Source organism: Sciurus carolinensis, chromosome 2 (assembly GCF_902686445.1).
Source record: "Sciurus carolinensis chromosome 2, mSciCar1.2, whole genome shotgun sequence".
Taxonomy (NCBI): Eukaryota; Metazoa; Chordata; class Mammalia; order Rodentia; family Sciuridae; genus Sciurus; species Sciurus carolinensis.
In genome coordinates, this window is record NC_062214.1 from 53,545,714 (window position 1) to 53,570,293 (window position 24,580).

At 38.8% G+C, this 24,580-nt stretch overlaps 1 protein-coding gene across 4 annotated transcripts in view; it reads right to left on the reverse strand.

The window, feature by feature from the left end:
- Positions 1–24,580, reverse strand: part of Pde8a (phosphodiesterase 8A) — a 143,870-nt gene that overhangs the window by 39,069 nt on the left and 80,221 nt on the right. For 3 of the 4 annotated variants that reach the window (XM_047537461.1, XM_047537468.1, XM_047537470.1), the window contains 5 exons: positions 20,138–20,194; positions 18,268–18,458; positions 10,250–10,306; positions 9,109–9,163; positions 2,848–2,936 (listed from right to left, as the gene is read on the reverse strand). In XM_047537461.1, the coding sequence (XP_047393417.1) occupies positions 2,848–2,936; positions 9,109–9,163; positions 10,250–10,306; positions 18,268–18,458; positions 20,138–20,194 (449 nt within the window). The remainder of the gene's footprint in view (positions 1–2,847; positions 2,937–9,108; positions 9,164–10,249; positions 10,307–18,267; positions 18,459–20,137; positions 20,195–24,580) is intronic. The other variant, XM_047537465.1, reaches the window with a different exon arrangement.

Consider the following 24,580-nt stretch of genomic DNA (forward strand, 5'->3'; position numbering starts at 1 on the left):
GACCCCAAGTTTGAGATCAGCTTGGGCAACTTGGCAAGACCCTGTCTCAAAATAAAATAAAAAAGGCTGGGGATGTAGCTCAGTGGTGGCTAGTATCAGGACCTAGGTTCAAACCCTAGTACTCAAAAGGAAAAAAAAAAAAAAAAAAAAAAGCTTTTACATTATTTTCTGTATTACTAAACTCTCTTGTTAAATAAGATTAAACACCTCAGCCAATAAAAATTAGTTTCTGGAAATATAAAAATCAAGAGACAATGTGAATTATACCTCAAAAAAGTTAAAAATAAGCTAGGTGTTGTGGTGCCTGCCTGTAATCCCAGAGGCTCAAAAGGTTGAAGCAGGAGGATCACTAGTTCAAATCCAGTCTCAGCAACTTAGCAAGGCCCTAAGTGACTCAGCAGAGACCCTGACTCTAAACAAAATATAAAAAAGGGTGGGGGATGTGGCTCAGTGGTTCAGAGCCCCTGGGTTCAATTCCCAATTTCAAAACAAACAAACAATGAGACATTACTTCTCATCTCTGATATGGCAATTGTAAGAAGAGATAGATCTGTAAGAAGTCCTACTAGGTTTTATCATTCTTCTCTAACTTTTGGTAAATAAAAAAATCTGGTAAATAAAAAAAGATCTGGTAAATTAAAAAATGCTATATAATTTTCGTTTGCTTTCTTTTATTACTAGTGTGGCTGAACATCTTTCCATGTTTATTTTCCATTAATATTTCTTGTGAATAGCTTGTATATGTCTTTTAAATTTTTTTATACTGGAGTGTTTCCATTTTTTAATTCATTCATCAAAGTTCCTTATGTAAAACATTGATTGGCCTAATACTGTCCTATATGAAAACAGTTGTCACAGTGCCATTCATTGAAAAGTCCACCCTTTCCCATGCCATGTTGATCAATTTTTAAATTTTTAAATATACTCGAGTTTATTTCTAGACATTATATTCTTGTTTATTGATCTATCGTTAACACGAAGTTGCTTGTTAAAGCTTTCTGGTATCTGAGAGAAGTTCCTATTTCTCCCAAGTCTCTGGCTCACTTTTCCATTTCCCTTCCAATCTGTCTCTCTTACTTTTTAACGTACATCTTCATTTGGTTATCACCTGGGGCAGGGCATGATGGGAGATGCAAACAGTAATGCAAGTGGTGGTCAACTGTGGAAAGCACTGGAAATGCATTTTGGAATCTGGACTTTATTTTGAAGGCAGTGGAGCACTGCAGGATACAAACAGATGAAGTTATATGTTACTTGAAGAATAACAAGAAGGAGTCAAGATTAGATGGATTCAATAATTCAGGTAAAAAACACTGACCATAATTACACTAAGAAAGCAGCAGTGAAGATGAAGATAAGTGGAAAAAATCCAGAGATACTCAGAAGATCAATAGTATGTGGTGAGGGATGAGCCTTATGTGTGGATGAAGGAGATACAGGGGTTTCAATCTATGTCTGGAGGCAGGTGATGTTCACTAAGCTAAGGTATTTAGAAAGGTTTGAGGTTAGTTAGATTTAGAGATGGGAAAAGACAATGACTACAGAAAATGTGGGCTATCTTTGCCATTTGCTGCTTATAAAATCTTAAATGTGAGTTAGTGAACCTCCTTAGACTTCATTTTCTGCATCTTGATTGGATAAAATAAGCTCCAACATCATTCACTGCTCCAAAATTAATTCTACTCTTTTCTGAGAGTGTGGTAGCCTAATGTACCGCAGTGTGCCCCAGCAGGCTGCAGATGACACAGCAGGGAGAAGGTTCATAGGCCCAAAGAAAACCTCAAGTTTCCTTGAAAAGTCTGGTAACTAAAGGGGCTCTTCTAGCTGGGCACAATGGTGCGCACTGAAATCCCAGAGACCTGGGAGTCTGAGGTAGGAGTATCACAAGTTCAAGGCCAGCCTCAGCAATTTAGCAAGGGCCTAAGCAACTTAGTGAGGCCCTGTCTCAAAATTTAAAATTAAAAAGGGTTGGGGATGTAGCTCAGTGGTATAGTACCTCTGGGTTCAATCCCCAGTACCAAAAAATAAATAAAGGGGCCCTTCTGTACACATCAGCCTTTACACAACTGCTGCTCGGCAGCACTTCTCCGCCACCTCATGTCCTGCGTGCTAGCCATTCACTTTGCTTGGTGTACGTAGTACTTTTCTTCCTTGTGTCTGGAGCCCTGTACTGGTTCTTACTAATCTTAACACTCCAATTCTGTTCCCTGTTTTCTCTGCCTGGGGTATATACAAACAGAACGATCCAATTCTCTTTGATCCCTGCTGAAAGAAAAGTTAAACAGTAGGACATCAAAGGAATAAACCTAGAATGACAGGGAACTGCTGATTTTATTCTCCTTCTGTCAAGCTGACATAATCTTACTAATTTTTCTGCTTTGCTTTCCTTGCTTTACAAAGAGCCAGGCTTCAACTAATTTCACTTTAAAAAACAAAAACAAAAACAAAAACAAAACAACAACAAACTGTCAAGAGCAAAGTAAAAGATGCCTTTTGGAGAAAAGAAAAAATGATACCTGCCAGAGACAACATTATTAACAGGTTGGGTATGTGTGTATAAGTAAAATATTTTCCCCTTAGAACACAAAGCAGAATATTTGGTATGTTCAGTTTTGAATTCTACCTTTCCTCATTTACTATTACTTTAGGGCCCCATGTTTTACTGTGAGTCTCCATTCACTAACATGACCCCTTATTAGACATCCAAGTGGACACCAGGAAGCCTGGATAAGCAGTCATCACCTGATCACCCCATCTGGTCTTAGCAGGTCAGTTATGGCCAAAAGGTCCTCATTTGCAACACCCTCCTGCATGGCCTGGAGGGCTTTCCAGAAGTGACAGAATTACCTGAGTTTCAATTGTGATCGCACCTCTCCAAATTCCAGCTGGAGCAGTTCATTGTAACAGGCCATGATGCTGGGGTTTTCTATATACCTCTAGAAACAGAAAGGGGAATTTTGTGGATAAAGAAAGAAGCATTTTTAAATAATTATGTAGGCCAATAAAAAGTAACACTTCTAAACAAACTTCTCAATTTGGCAAAAAAAAATCTGAAAAATAGTTTGTCATTAATGATGAACAGGAAGTGAGAAATGAAATTTATAGAAACCAAATCAGTTTTTTAAAAAAATGTTTTCTTTCAGGGCCTCAAAAGCACTTTGGTTGTCTGCATGTCACTGACAAAGCAGAGGCCACAATACATTGAGGAGGAAATTTGTTAACAATATCACATTTATGTTAGGTTTTCAGAGTAAATTCGGAAACAATATTTTGACCTCTTTAGTCAGACAAGCTCATGGTGAGCAAAAGCATGTTTCTTGCACCTGTAGTTCACAAAGGAAACTCCTCCTTAGGCAATATTTTCTTACACTACCAACCAAAGAGTCTGGTGATGACTATCCTCCATAGCAGGAGCCAAAGATTTGCCCAGAGTCTCTTACTGATGTGCACACAGTATTTTGTATAATAACCTCTACATACTGGTAACATCCCAAGGCAAAGCCCACAGTGTTGAGAAGATGGACCCATTTCACCACTGAACGATGTATTTCATGAAACCATCCTTAGATATCACTGTGTAGTCCCTCAATATCCACAGGGAATTGGTTCCAAGACATGTCTCCCCACCCCTCCAGGACACCCAAATCCACAGATACTCAAATTCCTCATATAAAATGGCATAGTATTTACATATGACCCACACCATCCTCCTGTTACTTTAAATCATCTCTAAAATACTTATAATCCCTAATACAATATAAATGCGATAGAGATAGTTGTTATACTGTATTGCTTAGATATAGTAGTGGAAAAGTCTGTGTGTGTTCTGTACAGACAAAAAATTTTCCCCACATATTTTCAATCTGCAAATGGTTGAATCTGCTGATGCATATACAGGACTCATGGACACTGAAGGCCAACTGTAGTTTTATTCAGATGTTAAAATATTCATGAATATTTACTACCCCCTATTTCTGTGAAGGGTTCTTCACCTTTACCCACACAATAAGTGAACAATATCTAAGGAGGAAGCAGAGGCCTAAGAGGAAGCCTCTTGCAAGTCTCTATCAACCAGCCCCAGCCAGATCAATCTGGGTATGTGGTTCCTCAAGGAGTTTCCTCTACTGCCCTGGAGAAGGCAGTTGTTCCTTTTCAACAGCAATCAAGAGTCTCGTCTGGGTATAAAGCAACCTAAATATTCAGCTAGTTCATGTGTTAAAGGCTAAATGAGGCAATTAGTCTTCCTAAATCTGCTTCTTCATCTGTATCACAAAGTAATTCTGTTGCTGTGACCACAGATCACAAGAATAAAGCGATGATGGGAAAACATACTGCACCTATAAAGCGCTGCATGAATGTACAGAATAGTGAGTGCAATCCCCAGGAGAAACAGGGAGGATTGTTGGCCAGGGGCATGCTGGTCCCCAAGCCTGTGGGCCAAAACACAGCCCTTCTCACCCAGAGGCCTGGTGGAGGTGACATGACATGCTTTCCAGCTCCAGAGAGTGTTGGACCTGCTGTCCATGTCAGGACTCCACGGGAACATCCAAGAATGTTGCCCGTCCACATGGGCTCTCAATGCTGACCAAGCAAGGACAGGGAGGAAGGACAAGGGCACAGGGATTAAGCCACTCAAGCAGACAAGGGATGGGGATGAGACCTTAGGACAGCTGGGGCACATGTATTTATCCACTTCAATAAAGGGCTTCCCATGCAACCAGATGTTTCACTGGATATGAATATTAAATATCCAGACTTTTTTACCCCAAAGGCAGAAGTCAAGGTTTAAAAACCTGCACATACATAAAGCATACCAGTGGTCTATCCTTCCCCTTTATTACCTCTGCCTTTGTTCTGTGTGTCTTAACAACTCATCTTTTCTGTCCCTCTCCAAGTATTGACTCTGTCCCAAGGACCCCACAGGCACAGTAGGTGGAGAAGAAACAGGGGTCCCTCAGGAAGCAGGCTGCTATTCCCTCAACTTAAAGAGCAGCTGGTCTCCTCTCCCCAGTTCTATCCCAGGAGAAGGGCTGGGGCTGTAAATCCTTCGAACTTCCTGAGCTGACTAGGTCTCACTTTCCTAAGGCAAACTCCTGCTGGACCTAAGCCCCACCTTGGTAGGCCTCACCCAGTGGCTCTCAACACTAGGTTTTAACTGTGTTAAAATATCCCACAATTTGGAAGACCAATACAGCATGCAGGCTCCTCCCCAGACTCTCTAGAGACACTCTGCAGGGAATTCTAATCAGCAGAGAGAGGCACCAAACCCCAACCCTAGAGATTTCAGTCAGCAAATGCTCAATCACCAAGTTCATCTGAAGGTGGAAAGGCATCCTCCATCTACTTTCCCATCCTGAGCCATAGCTAATGCACAAAATAGCTGACTTCCTCCAAATACCAGAGCTCATGGTGGTGTTGATTTTCAGTTCAAGCTTCAGCATCACTGCCTCCAGGCCAGGAGACCTGGGAGAATCCTTTTTCCCTGCTCTAGCTGCTGTCTGCAACCTAAGCACCCTTTTGTTACAAGAATATTAGGAATTCTGGATGAGAAGATTAGTTAGTACTCATGGTCTCTGAGGACTGGTCACCCACCTGGATTCCTTGCCTACAAAACTGTGAGCCTCACATACCTCCTGGTCTCTTTGTCAGATACCTTTAAACTACTGTAAAGATTTTGTGCTTTTGCATGGAGTGTTCTCATGAGCGCATGCACATAACAGTGGTACAGATAGAAGTTTCAGGGAACACCCTGATCAGTGGTACAGGCCATGGGGCAGGAAGAGTATGTGTGAGTTACTTATGAATTTTCAAGCCAGCTCCATGGTAATTCAATTTACTGAGAAATACAAGGACCATGGTTTATTAGATCTTCTATTGGGATGCTCCTTCCCATCCACCCAGCTGTGCTGATGGCCTTTCTTATGTAGAATTTTAAATACAGACTTTTGAACACACAAATTTCCAATTCTGCATCTATGTATTTTCAAAGTGAACTCACGCAATACAAGAGTTAGTGATCTCAGGTGGCTGCAGTTAAGCAAATAACCCCAAGGCAGGGGGAATAATCTGTCCCCGAAGTTTCACTAGAAAACAGATGATTCTAAGGGCCTTATTAAAAGTAATAGCCAAGTTTGTGGCCTCAGGGTAATAATAAAAAGATCTTCAAATTTACCTGGGAAAGCCTTTTTTGTTTCTTGGTGTGAATGCTTTCCTAAGAAGTATATGAGGGATGATCTGAAGATCCACAGGGAACAGGCAGTTAACAACTCCCAACCTGCAACTCCTTGCTTAAAAAAGTCACCTTCATGATGGTGGAGACTAGGTTGTTATCACACAATTTAATAAGGATTAATGGAGGTCAGGGGATAGGGCAGTGTTACAACAGGTTGCATGTTGTCAAAAAAAAAAAAAAATGGGGGAAACAAAAAAGTCACAAAAACTATGCAAAGATAATGTGTACATTTTACATAAAATTGTGTATATACATAAATAAAACCTTAAGTTCCACGTTATCTGATATGATAGATATTTCTGTGTTGTGATCTACTTTTACTTGCTACCTTGTTGATCCTTTATTATTAAGTTCCTTTTATCACTTTATGTGTTGTATAATTCCCATCTTTGAAGGAAGGATCCAGTCCCCAGTTCCAATCTTACTTTATGTTTAAAACTGACTGTATACTGTTGTTTCTTCCTTCTTGTGTTCGCCAAGTTGCTATAAACTTCGTATTTCCTTTGGTTAATTTGGAAGATTTATTAAGCTTTTCTGTTCTATTAATAGGATTATCTTTCTTTTCACTGATCTAAAAAGCACACAGATTTGTTAACATTATTTGAAACCCAAATATCAAATACCCCAAGAACAAAGTATCTTCCACAGAACGATGCTCTATTCTGCACATTTCCCACAAAGATGAAAACCTTAAAATATTTCCATGGCCCATCTTCATGCCTCCTAGATAAGGCCATGAGAATGTATTTATTCCCCCCTGCCCACAAACTTACAAACACATGGGGTTGGCTACCACAGTCTAGGATTTACATATTAAGTCATTATTAAAATTTCTCTTTGAGTATGTCTCTTCTGTTAGAGAGTATTATATATTCCACACTATGTTTATTCTTTTGGGACTTATTTTATAAATAGACAGATGTAAATTAAACAGACGTGTGTGTGCGCTCACATGCACACACGAAGGGAGGGAGGGAGGCGGGGAAAGTCAGAGAAGGGGAGCAGGCACATGGCAGGGATTATTGCTCTCTACTACTTCCTGTTCTCTTCATCTTCCCTCATCTTGATGTTTCTGTTCTTGTACTGTTACTTCATTTCTTGCATTGTTAGAATTCTTTACTCAATATTTTTACTTTTCTCTCTATAACCTCTATTGCATATTATTACTATTTTATACATTTAATATATATTTATATGTACCCCACATTCACCATTTTCTTTGCTCTTTATTTCTTGCATTGTAGACATTCCACCTGAGATTCACAGTCTTTCTTGATGAAGCACATCCTTTAGAATTTCCTTATGAAGATCTGCTAGTTACAAACTCTGTTTCCATGTCTCTGAACAAGTTTATTTCATCCTCATTTTAAAAAGATATTCATGCTGGGTATAAAATTCTAGGCTGGGAGTTAATTTCTTTTATAACATTGACAATATTATTCCTCTAGATTCTGGTTTCCACTTGCTGCTGAGAAGTTAGCTATTAGTTCTTCATTCTTTTAAAGGTCATCTTTTTTTCTCTGGTTGATTTTAAGATCTCTTTTTCTCTTTGGCTTTGTGTGTGGGGGGGTGTTGTTTGTTTGTTTGTTTGTTTGTTTTGTAGTTTCACTATGACATGACCTCTTATTTTTTAAAAAATATTTTTAGTTGTAGATGGACATGATGCTTTTATTTAATTATGTGGTGCTGAGGATCGAACCCAGTGCCTCACACATGCTAGGCAAACGCTCTTCCATTTAGCCACAACCCCAGTCCATGATCTCTTCTTTAAATTCATTTAAGTTTGGATTTGTTGGAATTTTTAAATCTGTGGACTAGTCTTTAATCAAGTGCTGGGAAATTCTCAGCCATTTACTCTTCTAATTTATCCTCCTTCCCATTCTTCCTCTTCTTCCCCTGGAACTTTAGTTATATACACACTCTGAGTTATATGCTCACACTCTGTCCTTCACATTTCTTAACCTCTTTAACTTACTACCTATCTTATCTCCATGCTATATGCTGGGTAATTTTGTCTTGCCATCTAAGTCTCAGTTATTCCTCAAAATTCAATTTGCAACCTCCCACAGAAGAAGGTGTCTTCCTCTGGGAAGGATGTATATTTAATTCTGCCAGTTCCCAGGGGCACCATCCATGTAGACCACTGTAAACTAAAGTCATGGTTTAAGATTTCTGAACTACCTCACTGATACAAACTAGGGTCAAAATTCAGCTGAACCTTTGACCTAGCTTTAAAAACTGCATGTATACATTTAGGTATTATAAACAACACTTTTACGGTAGAATTTTTAATGAATATGCCATTATAGGAGATTTTATTATATTTATATGACTTAACAGGCATAGTTTTTTTTCCTAAAATAGGAACCATTTTTTGTTTAAGTTAGTTTGTTTGAAATAGGCAAGAAGATATTCTTTAAATAAAATGAATCAACTGAAATTGATTTAAATCAGGGACAACAGTGGTCAATTTGGCAAAACTTATTTTCAGAGAGGTATTTTTCCAAGATGAAAGAGAAAAAGCAAAAATGGAGAATCCAATAAATGAACTCCCAAATACATTGTACCAATAAATAACCATAGATGTTTATTTTAACTCTGAATCATGAGCACTTTAAAATGAATTACATAAACAGCATATTTACTGAGTATTTCTTTAATGTGCAGGATTCTCTACAAAGTCTAGAAGGCACAGGTTTGAGAGATTAAGAAAGTATTACACATTAGATTAGCAAGTTAAAAGTAAACCAAATTTTAACAGCACAAGGACAACAATTTTCTTCTTCAAATTCCAAAGTTTTGCTGGGCACTAAGCAGAGATAAAGTCAAGTCTCCCCAATGAATTACATGTGTATTTAAAAAAAGTAGATACATACCCTTGTAAAGCCAGCTGAAATTAAGGGCATTACAGACAACTCTTCTCTGTCCACCCTTCAAAAGAATATCATAAAGGGTTAGACATAATTTTTATCAATTACATCTCTCTTATTTTACTATTCACTAATTTACATACTTTCATTGTCATTTAACTAGTACTTTTTAGATGAATTAGATTAATACACTAATGTAAAACTGAAAATCATTTTCTGTTTTAATCTTATAGTTTGCTTTTTGGCAGTATATACGATACTTTTTTCCCTTGCTATGTTGCCCAGGCTGGTCCTGAATTCCTGGTTCAAGTGATCCTCTGGCCTTAGCTGGGACTACAGGCATGCACCACTATGCCCAGCTGGTATAATACTTGAAATATAACAAATGGAATATATTAAATTTTTAAACAAAATTAAATTCTTAAGATTTTCTGTTACTTTGTTTTAAAAAAAAAATACCCTCACTCCTATAGCTCAGAGAAAAAGATTAAAAGATACAGAAATATTTCTTCTATCTATAAAAATATACATGATAAATGAATCTATTTGAATATTTCTCTCCTCCTTATATAATTACCTTCTTTCCTTACTCCAATTTATTAGAATTCTCCCCATTTATGTAGAATTATTTTTTTAAACACTGGGCCTTGAACCCAGGGGTACTTTACCACTGAGTTACATCCCTAGTCCTTTTTATTTTTTATTTTTGAGACAGGGTCACACTAAGTTGCCAAGGCTGGCCTTGAACTTGCAATCCTCCTGCCTCAGCCTCCCAAGTTGCTGGGATAACAGGTATATGCCACCACACAAGGCTCCCATTTATTATAATTCAAATTCCCAGGGAGGTCTGGAGGTAGAGGACCTAGGAAGATACCCCAGAAACCTCCAAACTTTTAGGAATGGAATTCTCTCAGGATTTGCCTGCTTTTGAAGCAAAATCAGAATGTGTTGTTTGAGAGCAGAACTTGCTCCACAAAGTTAACTGGAGAAGTAAAATAAAATACAAAAGAATAAAGAAAAAGTTAAATTTCGAAGGGGTTTGCCAGTCACAGCATGTTGGCCCTAACTTGGCTATCTGAAAAGAGGAAGCATTAACTGACACCTAAATTTCAACATAAAAAAATAGTAATAAAACAACAAAATTTACCTGCGTACTACACCAACAATAACTGTGTTTTCTGAGAGTTTTGATGCTCTGATAGACCTTAAAAAAAAAAAATTAAATATGAAAATAATTCTTAAAAAAACAAATAAACAAATTTGATAGAGCAATTAAAAGTTCAGGGTGAGGGTTACAAGGGAAGAAAAGATCCCGCCATACTATGGATTCACCATCTTAGCTACTTGATCTTTCTTTGGAGACAAAGTCCTAATCAGTGAACAGCAATACCATAACAATTATGCAGTCTAACTGTAACAGCAGAGATGAGGTGATGTGCTGTCTACTCACTTTAGTCTTTGCTAACCAGGTTGTTTTGGATGGAGAATTTACCCTATGTGAAAGGGGCTACAGTTCTGTATCACCACAAGCTGATAGCTTTGCAGATTGTGGGGATGAAGGAGCTCAAAGGCCAGTTCTTCTCTGTATTTTAAGCAGCAAAAAGAAAGGAAGAGTTCCTGGGTAAAAAGGAGGCAAAATTAATACCACCAAAAATCTAAAACTAGGAAATGCAAGATATGGTTCTAAGAAGAGCATCAACACCTGTGAGCAAAGGTTAAGAATGGAGGTCTGGCAGAGAAAATTCAAAGACTGTTCCACTGCAGGTACCCATAGAGTATAAGGCTCCCACTTGAGAGGAACTCAACCCTTCTGCAAAAGCAGCTTCAGAGGCCCTGCAGATAAAAATACAGCAGAAAGATCAGAGGGGGGCGACGTAAATTAACACAGAAGAATAGAAGAAGGAAAAGGAAGAGCTCCACTGGAGGCCTGCATCAGCTCGAAACACATCCTCCAGCGGGGCCGTCTGGAGAAGGTCCAGGCCACCAAACGAGGAAGGAACTCAGACCAGACAAAGGAAGAGGACTCATGTTTGGGGGAACTTTAGAAGGAGGGAAATGGTAAGGACCATACCCAGACTGTCCCAGCCAAGCGGGAAGCATGCTGGCCTCCTAGAGAATGTGTACAGAAAGCTGAGGCTGATAACAAAACTTCAGGCATTAGTTCAAGAACTAGAACCACTTCTAAATCACAGAACACAAATTTCTCAATTCTCCTGAAGATAGTATATAACATAAGCATTCTAGATGTGTAAGAGATTCTACATATACACCAGATGCCTCAGTGTTAGCGAACTTTCTGTAAAGGACCAGAAAGTAAATATTTTCGGTTTTGTGAACCATATGGATCCATATGGACTCTGTCCCAACTACCTAATTCTGCCACTGAACACAGTCACAGGCTATACACAAATGAATGGGCAAGGCTATGTTCTCCTTTGTGGACCCCTACCTTAGGACCTTCAGGCTGAATTTCCTTGGGGGTCCCATTTGAGAAAGTCTTGCTATAATGTAGATGCAGGCTATCCTTGTGGTAGAAGAGTTGTTCAGGAATGGGAAAGCAGCTCTAGAGACTGACTCCTCTAGCTCCCATCTGCCTGTGCAGATGGAGCCAACCTAACTGCATGGCTCTATAGGAAGAGACCATCCAAACAGGACACTGCAGGGCTTGCAGACCAGGTGTCCAATCCTGGTTCATCTGGAAGGCTTGCTGACATGGCAGACACTCAGTCAGCCATACCAACACACTCCTGAAAGCTAATGTCCATCCTAGCACTCATCCTAAACAAGGACCAAGAGACACAGTCACAGAGTGGTTATTTCCATGACTTCAAGGAACACTGTATCTGTTCTTGTGTTTATGTTTCCATCATATCACAGAGTTCTAGAGAGAGGAAAAGGAGATTTAAGTATGTAGCCAGCTATTTAAACCAGCTCTCAGCTTTTTAGAAAAACAGATATCTGAATGATGGAATGGTATGTAGGCAACCACACAAATGATCTCAGTAAGAAAGTTTGGGTGTCCTGCCTATAACTGGAGATACACAAACAAGGGGCTCTGGGCTAAGGAAGAAGTGGAAGGGAAGGCCATGTTTAGTTAGAAACAAGCCCTTCAAGGGAGCTCTAAAAGTGAAAAGAAGGTAGAGGTGTATGCTTGATTTTTTCTAGTGCATAAGAAGGAGGAACTGGCTAGAAATTGGACATGCCAGGAACCTGGCTTGAAAAATAACACCCTTTAGAATCATTAAAATTAGGAAAGAAATGACTCGGCCCAGTCAATACACCTGGACAGTAGGAGGCAGATTTAAGAAGGGGCACTGTCCTGCAGCATGAGATTCTGAAAGCAAAGCAAGCATGGTGGGGTGCTCTGGAAACCATGCTACCTGGTGTACTACTAGGAGTCAACTTGGCTACACATGACAGAAAACCCCAAAGAAAGGTGGCTTAAATAGACCTACCTGTCTCATACATGAAAGATGTGCAGAGGGAGACAGTCCAGGGCTGCCATGGCACTCTGTATAGCCAGGAACCCGGCCCCTTCCACTGGTTATTTCTCTAATATTGTCTATACATGGTTTCTTCCTTATAGTCCAAGAGTTGTTGAGTGCTAGCCATAATGTCCACACTACAGACAGCAGGAAAAAGGGTGTGTTCCCTCCCTTCAAGGAAACTTTCCAGAAGATGCATAAGATAGCTCCACTGGCCACCTGCAAGAAAAGCTAACAAATGCAATATTGTTTCTCAGGGGCCATATACCTAGCTAAATATCAGAAATTATGTTATTAGGAAAAGATTAGAAATGGGTACAGGGAACAACTAATTACCAGTCTCAAGTCACCTGGGCCAACTACAAATAATCCTGTTGATGGTCCTGACAAAACACTGGAAAAATCGCCCCACAATGGAGGCTCACAATAAGAATAAGGTGAAGCCCTTTGCAGAGTTCAATTTTGCAAAAGCATAGCTCCATTGTGCTTTTGCTACTGGTCTCTGCCGTGTGGAATGAGTTTCAGATCGAAAAGAATGGGATTTCCAATGGTAAAAAGGATCTGCAGACTGAGGTGAATCAAGAAATTACATGAAAGCATCTGGCACTGAGTCAATCTTGCACTCAACACAGATTTTAATTCTGTTAATGCGCTTTGGGTTTCCATGTAGTGTTCCTTCCATCTCTTTTTATGAAACCTTCCTTTCATTATAAAGCCCTGCTTCTATGGCACAAAGGAATATTTCTTCACTTCTTCATAGTACACTACGCATATGTCTCTCCAAATATTTTCAGTTTCTTATAAAAAAATGATGCTGTCATCAGGGCTATTCTTCCTCATCCATTATACTGAGGCAGCTCTTCATAGGCCCTGTGCTTCATCCTGCTCACTCACCCTTGAACAGAAGCAGCACCTATCCAGGCTGACAGTTTGTCAATGAAGAGGGTCAATGTTTCTTAGCACCCCTGCACTGGACCCTGGGTGTCAGCAGCTCCCCTCTGAGGTCTGGGATGCAGGTCAGGTGGAAAGGTGCAATCGGGCTTGACAAGTGCTGGCAGTGGGTGCACACATCTACTGCACGCAGTGTGGCTCCTGGACTGCTCTCCCTGTTCTCAAACTAAACATGAGAACTGGTGCAGTTTGCTATTTTAAAACTGCAGTATGTGAAGGACTGTTTCAGTCTCCTTGTGCTTCTGTCCCTTTCTGCAACACAACAGGAAAAACCATGGCTCTGTCTAATCCATCTCAGGTTTCTAAACATATAGAATGTGAGTAACAAAGCCACAACAGGGGCAGCAGCAGGGCCTCTGGCCAGCTTGCAGAAGCCTTGCTGCCTAGTTGGGGGTTTGGCTGTTTGTTTCTCTAGTGCAACTCCTGCATCCCAAGCTTAGCAGAATGCAGTGGGAGAAAATCAAAGTTTCTTTCCACTGCCTTCCTTTAGGGTTAATGGTACTTAAGCTTCAGAAACTAAAGTATGTGGGACACAGCTCAGGAATACACTCTTTATTATTTTCCCCAGTATAACAGATAAGAGTGGAAACCCCTGTCCTTTTCTGCTTTCCCAGCTTCTTATGTCTCTATTGTCTTATCTTTACTTTTTTTTTATTGCCGTGGTCAGTTTTGTTCTCTCTTGCTATCTTTGTGGGTCTCCTGACAGGAAATGGGAGGAGGCACTAATAGCAAGTACTGTGACAAAATGGTCTCCAGCAGCCCCACCACAGGCTCACCTGCCTCAAAACTCCTCCTGTCCCCCATATTATCTTCTACTCTACACCAAGTGATCTTCCATCTGTCCCTGGCACTGCCCTGCACAGAATGTGTTAGTGTCTTAACTGCCCAAAGGGTAGACTCCAGAGCCTTTGGCTCAGCACACTGGGCCTTTGTGACCTGGCTCTTGTCTGCTGCTCCAGTCTGCTGAACCATGCTCCACATCTGCATGGAGCAGAGAGGCCCAGATGCCCTCTCCTTTTCCTACCTGGTAGAAGCTACCTCTACCAGAAAGTCTCTTTCAAAGCTTGTGTTCACCTTTCAGGACTCAATCCAAATGTCCTGTGAAGCCCTCATTGATATGGACAATCAGAGCACTCTATAAAAACCTCTTCTATGGGTACTTGTAAACCTGTACTGAAGTCACTCACTTGTCCTCCTGTATGAGTTGACTGTGTTCACTCCAAAATTGAAGTGGTCCCAGTGTAACAGCATTAAGAGGCAGGGTCTTTAAGAGGTGCTCAGGCCATAAGGGTTCCTCCCCATGAATGGGATGAAGACTCTTACAAGAGGGACAATCAAACCTGCCAGTCCCTTAATCTGATATTTCCTGGCCTCCAGAACTATGAGAAAAATAATTTTCTGTTCTTTGTAAATTACCAGGTTTCTCAAAAACTTCTGGTGTACAGTATGGTGACCACAGGTAACAATAATGTACTGATAATAATGTACAAAAAGTTATAAGAAAGAATTTTGGAAGTGTTTACCATAAAGAAAGGACACATTTGAGATGATAAATACGTTTAACCTGACTTAAACATTATACAATGTATACATGTATTGACTATCATAAGGTACCACATACATACATATGATTTTTATGTTAATTTAAAAATATATAAGTAAATTACCTAGTCTCAAGTATTTTGTTACAGCAGTGCAAAACAAAGACACACTCCAGCTAGAAAATTAGTTCCTCAAAGGCAGAAACCATGTCTTATTCATCTCTATAGCTCTAGTACAGAATGCAAATTGAAATTTAAAAAGTAGGGTCCCTAAACAGTGAATTTGGAAATATAGTAGAGAATATCTGACCTTCAGGAAGGCATCTTATAAGGAGTATAAGGAGTTCCAAATGCCCCCAGTTATTTGAACAAGTCAGTAACTGATGAAAAATCCTTCACAGGCCACAGGTGTTGATTAGGCATCCTAAAAGGAAAGGCAGAGGGAAGGATGGTCCTCTGTCAGGGATAAAGTCTCATGGGCTGTGCAGATCTCCTGGGAGAAAGAGCAAGCCAGTTAAGGAGCAGAGTCTGGAGAGAGTTCTTAAAGAAGCAGTCCATAGCAGGCAGGCATCCCTTCTAGGGAGATGAACCCAGTAAGGGCTAGAATCAAGACGAAACTAACTTAGGATAATAAATTAAGGCCTGCTCCTGCCTCTAGAAAATTCACTATGAATGGCACAAAGACCCAAACTTCACCCCAAACTCTCACCCAATAAGATAAAGACGCTGTGGTAGGAAAGAGCTAGCAAGAAAGACTTGAGAGATTCTTGGCCAGGGTTAGAATGCAGTCATCAGGAAAGGAATGTGACCAGAGACTGCATTTGTAAAGGTCTGTTCTCTGGCAGGGGAAAGGAGAATATTGTTCTGTTTGCTCTTTACTGGTCCATCCAAACTTAGTGTGAACTTTCAGTTCTAGAGCCAGGCTTACAAGAGCTATTAATTGGAAGAGGGTCTTCAGATGAGGTGAGAATCTGAAACCACTCTTGTGAGGGGCAGCTGACAACAATGAGGATGTGCTCAATTCAGCAAAGACACATCTTGAAAGAACACAATTCCTGTTTTCAAATGTTGGAGATTCATTCTGGGAAAGAGGAATAGACCTGCTTTAGCAACCCAAATCTGGACAAAGTTGCGCTCAATATAAAGAAGAACTTCTGAAACTCGGGAGCTTTCCCTTGGGAAACTTGAAGGCCCCAAGAGAGGCTGAATGAAGGGAGTGGGTACTCTGGAGAAGTGAATATCATAGATGACATTCTGTGCTTCTCAAGAATCATGTTAGGCAATTTAGCTCCTATTCTTTGCTTAAAAATTGCATAAATTTGTCCTTTATATAATTAAAAAATGATTAACTATGATATTTATGGAAATTGGTGTTTGTATTTTTTCACTCAGTATTATGTAACATACTTTTTCATTTAAATACTTCAACTCCTCTAGTTTTTAAGTTTGTAAAAGAGGAGAGCTTCATTTTATTTATTTTTATTTACTGGATCAACAAAATTCTTTTATATAGGGCTCAATAAAATTTTGTTAAATGAATTAACCTTGTGTGTTTAGAATACTCCTAAAATGTGTAACAATAGTACATTTTATTCTCTTAAAAAGTGGAGCAGAGGCCAGGCACAGAAGTTCACACCTATAATCCTGACTAGATGGGAGGCTGAAGAAAGAGGATAGCAAGTTGGGGGCCAGTCTGGGCAAGCAAGACCCTGTCTTGGGGGTGGGGGGAAAGGTGGTGGTGGTGGTAGGGGTGAAGCTCAGTGGTGGTTCATTCTCAGTACCAAAAAAAAGGGGGGGGGTACGTTACGTATATTTTACCATCATTTAAAAAGTGGAATATAGCTAATATAACTTAGTTTTTCTTTCATACTACAGGATGATCTAGCAGAAACCTTTATGAAGATCAATTTCCATTTGTCCAGCACATACCTACCAGTGGCTAAGTTTGGTCCTGCAGAAGACAGGGAAAGAGGCTAAGTTTTCCTCAGCATCTCCTCCCAACCCCTGCCTCAGCTTTTCTAACTTGGCATCCCTTTGTATCTCCTCAGATATCTCTCCTGCCTTGCAGCATTCCATCAAGACACTCAAACATCACATAATTAAGATATTTTCTTCTCTTCCTCTGAGTGATACCCATTGGATGTTAGGGAAATAAGGGATCTTGGAAAGCACGTGTTCCAAATTTAGATCTGAGATAAAACATCCCCAGAGAAGACAGAGAGTTACCCAGAGTCTAGCAGGTGGTCAGGGGAAGAGCTGAGTTAGGACCTGTGCCTCCCTTTGCCCTGGCCTGAGCTCTCTCCATTTCCCTTGGCCAGACAAGATGTCAAATAGTTCTGGACTATGGTGATAATGGCTTGCTGAAGAGTCAATTGGCAAGGGACAGGCAGCACTTCAGGCACTAGATCAAGGCCAGAGGGGGAAACTACAAAGACTAACATGCTAGGGTGAAATCCACCTGGTCTTAGTATCAGAAACATGGGTTCTTGCCACCAAGGAAGCAAGGACATGCAGAAATCACTAGGTATCTCTCAAACAACCTTTTGATATGATGTCATTTGTTTGTCATATCAATTTTAACTCTGTTTAATAATTGGCTTAAATCTTTTCTATCAAAAGTCAAGATTTTAAATATCCTAAAAATTACTGTTATATAGTTTTACATTAAAGTTATGATTTGTCTTTCCCCTATTAAATAAAATGGGTATTTTACTTTGCTTTGCATCTATCAGCAGCAAAAAAGACTTTTAATTTTAAGAAGCACTTTTTTTTAGATTTATGCCTGCAACTCAGAATTCTCTCATGATATTAATATTGTGCATGCATTATAAATGAAGCACATTCATATAATATTAGAAGACAATTTTGACATTTTAACTTAAAAAACAATCTGGAAAATTATTCTAATTTTTGTCACAGTAATATGCAGGTGATAACTATGTTTAATTAAATACTGCGTTTCATGATTTAACCCTTAATGGTTCTCATTCACATTTTTTTAAACTTTTTTAAACATGGCAAAGCAACACAAAACAAGAGAAATTAGTCTTAGAAATAATAAGGTTCTAAAGTCTTGCTTATTTTCCATGTAGGAAAAGAGAGACTGAATTCAATTCAGTATGTTTCCAGGATACACTTAATGCTATAAATGCCAGTGGGACTTATTTAGGACTGAGTCTTGGGCTTACCTGCACAACGCCTCTGCATCCATCTGTCGGGGATATCTGTGGTCTATGATGATGATGTCATGATGTTTGTCCAGGAAACAGTCAAGGACTGCTTGTGCCTCCTTGGTGACTGTACACTTAAACCCTGCTTTTTCACATGCCCTGCAGAATCCCTTACACTGGTTATCTTCTTTGGTAAACACTAAAAGTACCTGAATCAAAAAAAGCACATACACACTCTTTTTTTTTTTTTTTTTTTTTTTTTTTTTTTAAAGATGTTGTTAGAATCATTATTTCTTAATCAGTCACAGAAAATTCCCAACTCTTTTCAAGGCAAGGACACACATGAACATAACAATCAAATTCAAATCCTTCTTCTATTCATAACTCGGAGCATTCTCCCTCAGCTCCCCCAAATCAGTGCTATTATCTATCTGCTCTTAATCTAGAAGTTCAAGTGCATGGCTCATATACGTACTTCTTAAATAAACCCATTGGCAGAACTCAACAAAGACTTGATAGAGCATTTTATCTTGAAACTGAATCAATTAAAACACACAACTACAACCAGACAAATGAGAACTTACACTCCACTTACGTATGATGTGTCAAAATGCATTTTACTCTCATGTATAACTAATTAGAATAAAATAAATAAAATACACAAATATTTATTTTAGTGAACAGAAACTTAATGGAGCATTCCTCTGATGACAAATGCTAATATTTCAGTGAAGGTATAGGAACACTTTATTATTTCAATATTGTATTTAAATGTTTGACTCAAATTTTTATATAGTTCCTTCAAGTTAAAAAAATCACTGATTATAAAAGGAAGTTACAATAGGTAGATTGAAATGTTACATTTCAAAGCCTGCCAGTTAAGTGGCAAAGGAACAGTACCAAGTACAACAGGCAACATCTGTGTGGATGACTGAACAAGAGTTGGCTGTACCAGCTCCAGCCCCAGATCAGGGAGGCCTGGATCTGCTGCCTCTTCCCTCTCCATGCAGGCCCCAACCAGAGCTGGTTTAGAAGCAGCTTGGCTTCAATCCCTTCACAGCCAGATTCACTAATGTGGACACAGTAATGGGTCAGGTGGAGATGGAACAGCTGTTATAAATGTCCATCTCCCTATAGATCTCTCTAGCGGGGTTGTCTGCCTGCTATGGACTGCTTCTTCAAAGACTATAAAGCTGACAGCAACCTTCTTCCCCAAGGCTTACTTCCTTCAAGTTTACCCACTACACAAATACCACAAATGCAAGGAACTAAGAGCATATACTTACACCAGCCCTTTCCATATTTAAAAAAAATGTAATAGTGATCATGTGTTTGCATGTGTGCAGGAAGCCCCAGATAATCTGGTTAAATTTTAATTTAATATTTTGTTTCCTGCTTTGGATTAAACAAATGATAGATATTGCTAAACCAGCTTAATGTGGATTGAAGACACATCTTTATCACTAAATATCTCAATGTGCATTTCTAAGGATGTTCTCTTACATAAGTATAGTATTGTTATCAAGGTCAGGAAATTTAATATTGATCCAATACCGCTATCCAACAGAGAAGACTTTACACTTTACACTGTTTTTTGTTTTGTTTTGTTTTTGTTTTGTACTAGGGATTGAAGCCAGGGGCATTTAATCACTGAACCACATTCCCCAGTCCTTTTTACATTTTTTAAAATTTTGAGACAGGGTTTCACTAAGATGCTTGGGGGTCTTGCTAAGTAGCTGAGACTTGTCTAAACTCATGATTCTCTTGCCTCAGCTTTCCAAGTCTGCCATTACAGGTGTGCACCGCCATACCCAGCTATATTTAAATGTATAACTTTATTTTTTAATGAAAGTCAACATGTGAAAATCACAGCATGGTTCATTAGTACCTGAAGTTGATCTTGATGAAATCTCATGGGGCCAAATTGTACATCAGCCACTGCTCCCTGTAAGAAAGAGATTTGCTGTTTAACAAGGGACAGAGAATCTTGCTTAAATTTTCTGTTTAACCTATGCTACAGATGAAAATAAAATGTCTACTCCAGAAAACAATTACATAAAGCAAATAGAAAAATTATTAAGAGAATTCCTAAGGATTTCCTTATAGCCCCCAGGAAAATCAGTAGTAAAGGAGAAATAAAATCAATCTGATCTTGGTGCTGCCTTTTACTGTGTGCAACTTAAGTGAATTACTCAACCATTCTCAGTCTTGAGTTCTTGTTTTATAAAGATCAAATGACATTACAATATAAAGAGTCACCCAAATAATAGATACCAAATAAACTCTGGTTCCCTCCATGCCTATTTCTATCTTCCTCCTGATGGCAATGAAATCTTCTACCCAAAATGGCATATGAATAATGCAATTCAGCAGTCAAAACCATGGAATATCAAAGAAACTTCTAAAAAATAGCTGATGCTTTGTTTTACAGAGATGCACAACATCACTTATCAATAAGCATTTATTCATATAAGAACTTGTCACTAAAACATACCATGACATACCCAAACCCAGTAAGTAGCTATAATACCAATGCAGGGATTGCCTGTTCTAGTCACTGTGCAAAGGACTGAACTATGTTATTTCACTCAATTCTCTCAGCAACATGGGGATCCAAGGTTCCAAGTGTCTTGCTTAAGGCCACACAGTCAGCAAGTGGTGTTGCTGGGATTCTAATCCAGGTCTGTTTAGTACCATACTCAATGCTGCAAAGTCAGAGCAACCAGAAGGTTTGGGTAGTCTGTTTTCTGCATAAAGGAGTCCGAGATAGGGAAACCCAGCCCCAGGTGATGAACTCTGGCGCTGGGTTTCTAACACAGGAGCAGTCACATTTTGCAATCTGCATGTGTTGAAGGGAACCTTATCCTAGCCCTCTGGGTGATGGCAGGTTTTGTACCTAGAGCAGCAACAAAAGAACTGGATCCATAAGAAACTTCCTACCTCTTCCTTCCAACTCCTACCTCCCTCTATAAGCAGTAAGCTATAGTAAGCATGTGTAACAAAATTCTTAGGGATAGGGAACCCGCACAGAATTTTAACTACGAGAAGTTGCTGTTTATTAATCTTCTAACCATGGGCCCCTGGTTAAGTTTCCAATTTTCTTTGTAATAATTTTGTCTCTCAAAGGGCATAAAAAGAATGAGGGTCTCTACTGTTTCAGACCTAAGGCTAGGAGGAGGACTCTTCAGAAAGGAGGCAGAGTGAGGAAAAACAGATGGGGGCACTGCATATCCTCTTGGGCTGTGGAACTATGAGCTAGGCTCACACTGAGAGGCATAGTTGAATAAAGATAGAATTTCTGAAGGAGAAGATGGCCTAAGAGCCCTAGGGGAGTCTAAAAAGATCTATGTAGGGGAAGACGGAGGAATCGCTAATCTCCGTCCTGGTAGAATATGTCTAATACAACTGTTTGGGAAACTCTGGGGTCTAGTAAAGACTTGCAACTTCCAGAAGAAGCTTAGACATTAAATTGAGATTAATTTCAGTCAATTTCAGCTCTTAGAACATTGCAGTTGCCCAGCCCAACGTAGAGCAGGCAGCTGTACAGCTGTATACATGTTCCCAGGAGCAACCTGAACACAACTTGGCAGAACTGGGGTCCAGCAAAAAGGACTCCATTCTGTAAATATCAAGAGATCTGTGCTCTGCTCACTGAATGTGTTTCTAATCAGATATGCTGACCAAGAAGCAGGCAGCAACAAAAAGTGTTGAGAGGAAATGAATAGCAATAAGCATTTACAATCAAAATCAAGCAAGAGGGCTGGGGGTATGCCTAGCACGCTCAAAGACCTGGGCTCAATTCCCATTACCAAAAAGTAATAATAATGATAATAAAGTTAAACAAATTTTTTTAAAAAATCAAGTTCACAAATCACCAAATTAACTTTACAACTTAAGGAAACAGAAAAAGAACAAACTAAACCCAAATCTAGCAGAAGGAAGGAAATAATAAAAATTATGGCAGAGATAAATGCAATAAAGAATATATGAATAACAGAAAAATCAATGGAACCAAAAGTTAGTTCTTAGGAAAAAACCAGTAAGTTGAAAAACTTTATTTAGCTAGGTGAAAATAAAGAGATTAGACTCAAATTTCTAAAATCACAAGTGGAAGTGGGGACATTGTTACCAATTCCACAGAAATAATATTTACGAGAGAGTCCTGTGAACAACTGTCTACAACAAATTGGATAACCTGGATGAAATGGACAAATTCCTAGAAATACAAAACTTGTCAAGATTAAATCACAAAGAAATAGAGAATCCAGACAGACCTAAAACTAGCAAAGATATTCAATCAGTAATATTTTTTTTGTTTTTGTTTTTATTTTTGTTTTTTTGTGGTACTAGGGATTGAACCCAGGGCTCAATCAGTAATATTAATAATAATAAAATCCCATGACAGAAAAGCCCTGGACCGATGGCAATGAGCAAGTTCTATCAAAAATTTAGTTCCAATCCTTCTCAAATTTTTCCCAACAACTGAAGAGAAGGGAACACTTCCCCACTTATTTGATGAGGCCAGTGTTACTCTGATACCAAGACTGAACAAAGACAATGTAAGAAAACAATAGACCAATATTCCTTAAGAAAACTGATGCAAAAACTTTCAACAAATGCTAGCAAACTGAATTCAGCAGCACACTAAATAAAATAATATATGACCCAAAAGATGATGATCATGGTATATATTCCTGGTATGCAAGAATGGTTCAACATATGGAAATCAATCAACATAATACACATTATCAGAATAAAGGGGAAATCCACATGATCACCTCAATTAGTGCAGAAAAAGCATGTGGCAAAACTCAATATCCTTTCATGACAGAAAACACTCAACAAACTAGGAATAGAAGGAAAATACCTCAATATAACAAGTCATACATGAAAACCCCACAGCTAACATCATATTCAATGATGAAACACTGAAAGTTTTCCTCTAAGACAGAAACAAGGAAAGACTACTTTCACCATATCTATTCAAAACACTACTAGAAAGTTCTAGCCAAAGAAATTAAGCAAGAAAAATACATGAGGCATCAAAATGTAAAAGAATGAGTAAAACTATCTTTGGTCATAAATGATATGAACCCATATGTAGAAAATCCTAAAGGTCAGAACTAATAAATGAATTTAGTAAAATAGCAGGATACAAAACCTGCACACAAAAATCAAATGCATTACTATACACTAACAATGGAACAATCTGAAAAGTAAATTATCAAAATTAAATTCCATCAACATAGTATCAAAAAAATGCTTGACATAAGTAAATGGCAACACATCCCAATGTATACGAATTGAAAGACAATATTGCTAAGATGTCAATACTATCCAAAGCAATCTATATATTCAGTAAAATCACTATTACAATCTCAATGATACTTTTTGCAGTAACAGAAAAATCTATCTTAAATTCATATGGAATCATCAGGGATCCTGAGTATCTGAAACAATCCTGAAAAAGAACAAAACAGACAGACTTACAATTCCCGATTTCAAAACTTAGTATAAAGCAAAGTGGTACTGGCACAGAGACATATAGACCAGTGAGATTAAACAGAGAACCCAGAAGTAAAATTCTTACATAGATAATAAAATAATTTTTAGCAAGGGTGCCAACAACATTCAATGGGGGTAGAAACAGACTTTTCAACAAATGGTGCTAGACTATTATAGTGATCCATGAACATCAATGTTTTTTTAAGTAGTGCAATTCACAATAGCCAAATTCTGGAACTAGCATTGGTATCTGTCCACAGATGAATGGATAAGAAAATGTAGTATACAGGGCTGGGGATATAACTCAGTGGTAGCACACTTTCCTAGCATGCATGAGAATGGACGTGGGTTTGACTTCCAGCATTGCACAAAGAGAGAAAATACAGTATATACACACAAGTTTTACTCAGCCATAAAGATGAAATTATGTAATTTGCTGGTAAATGGATGGAACTGGAGAACATTATGCTAAATGAAATAAACCAGACTCAGAAAATCAAGGGTTATATGTTTTCTTTCATATGTGGAAGCTGAGGGGGTAGGAATAAAAAGGGAACTCATGAAAATTGAAGAGGGACTAGGAGAGTAGAAGGGAGTGCAGGGAAGGGAGGAAAGAAGAAAAAGGGGAGGTACTGGGGAATGAAATTGACCAAATTGTGTTGTATGCATGCAATGAATCCTATTTAATGTAGAATTATAACCCACCATTTAAAATATGGTGCTGGGAAAACCAGATATCCACATTCAGAAAATGAAGTTGGATATACCTAACACCATATTGAAAAATTAACTCAAAATGGATTTCTCTGCTCCCTGATTACAATGT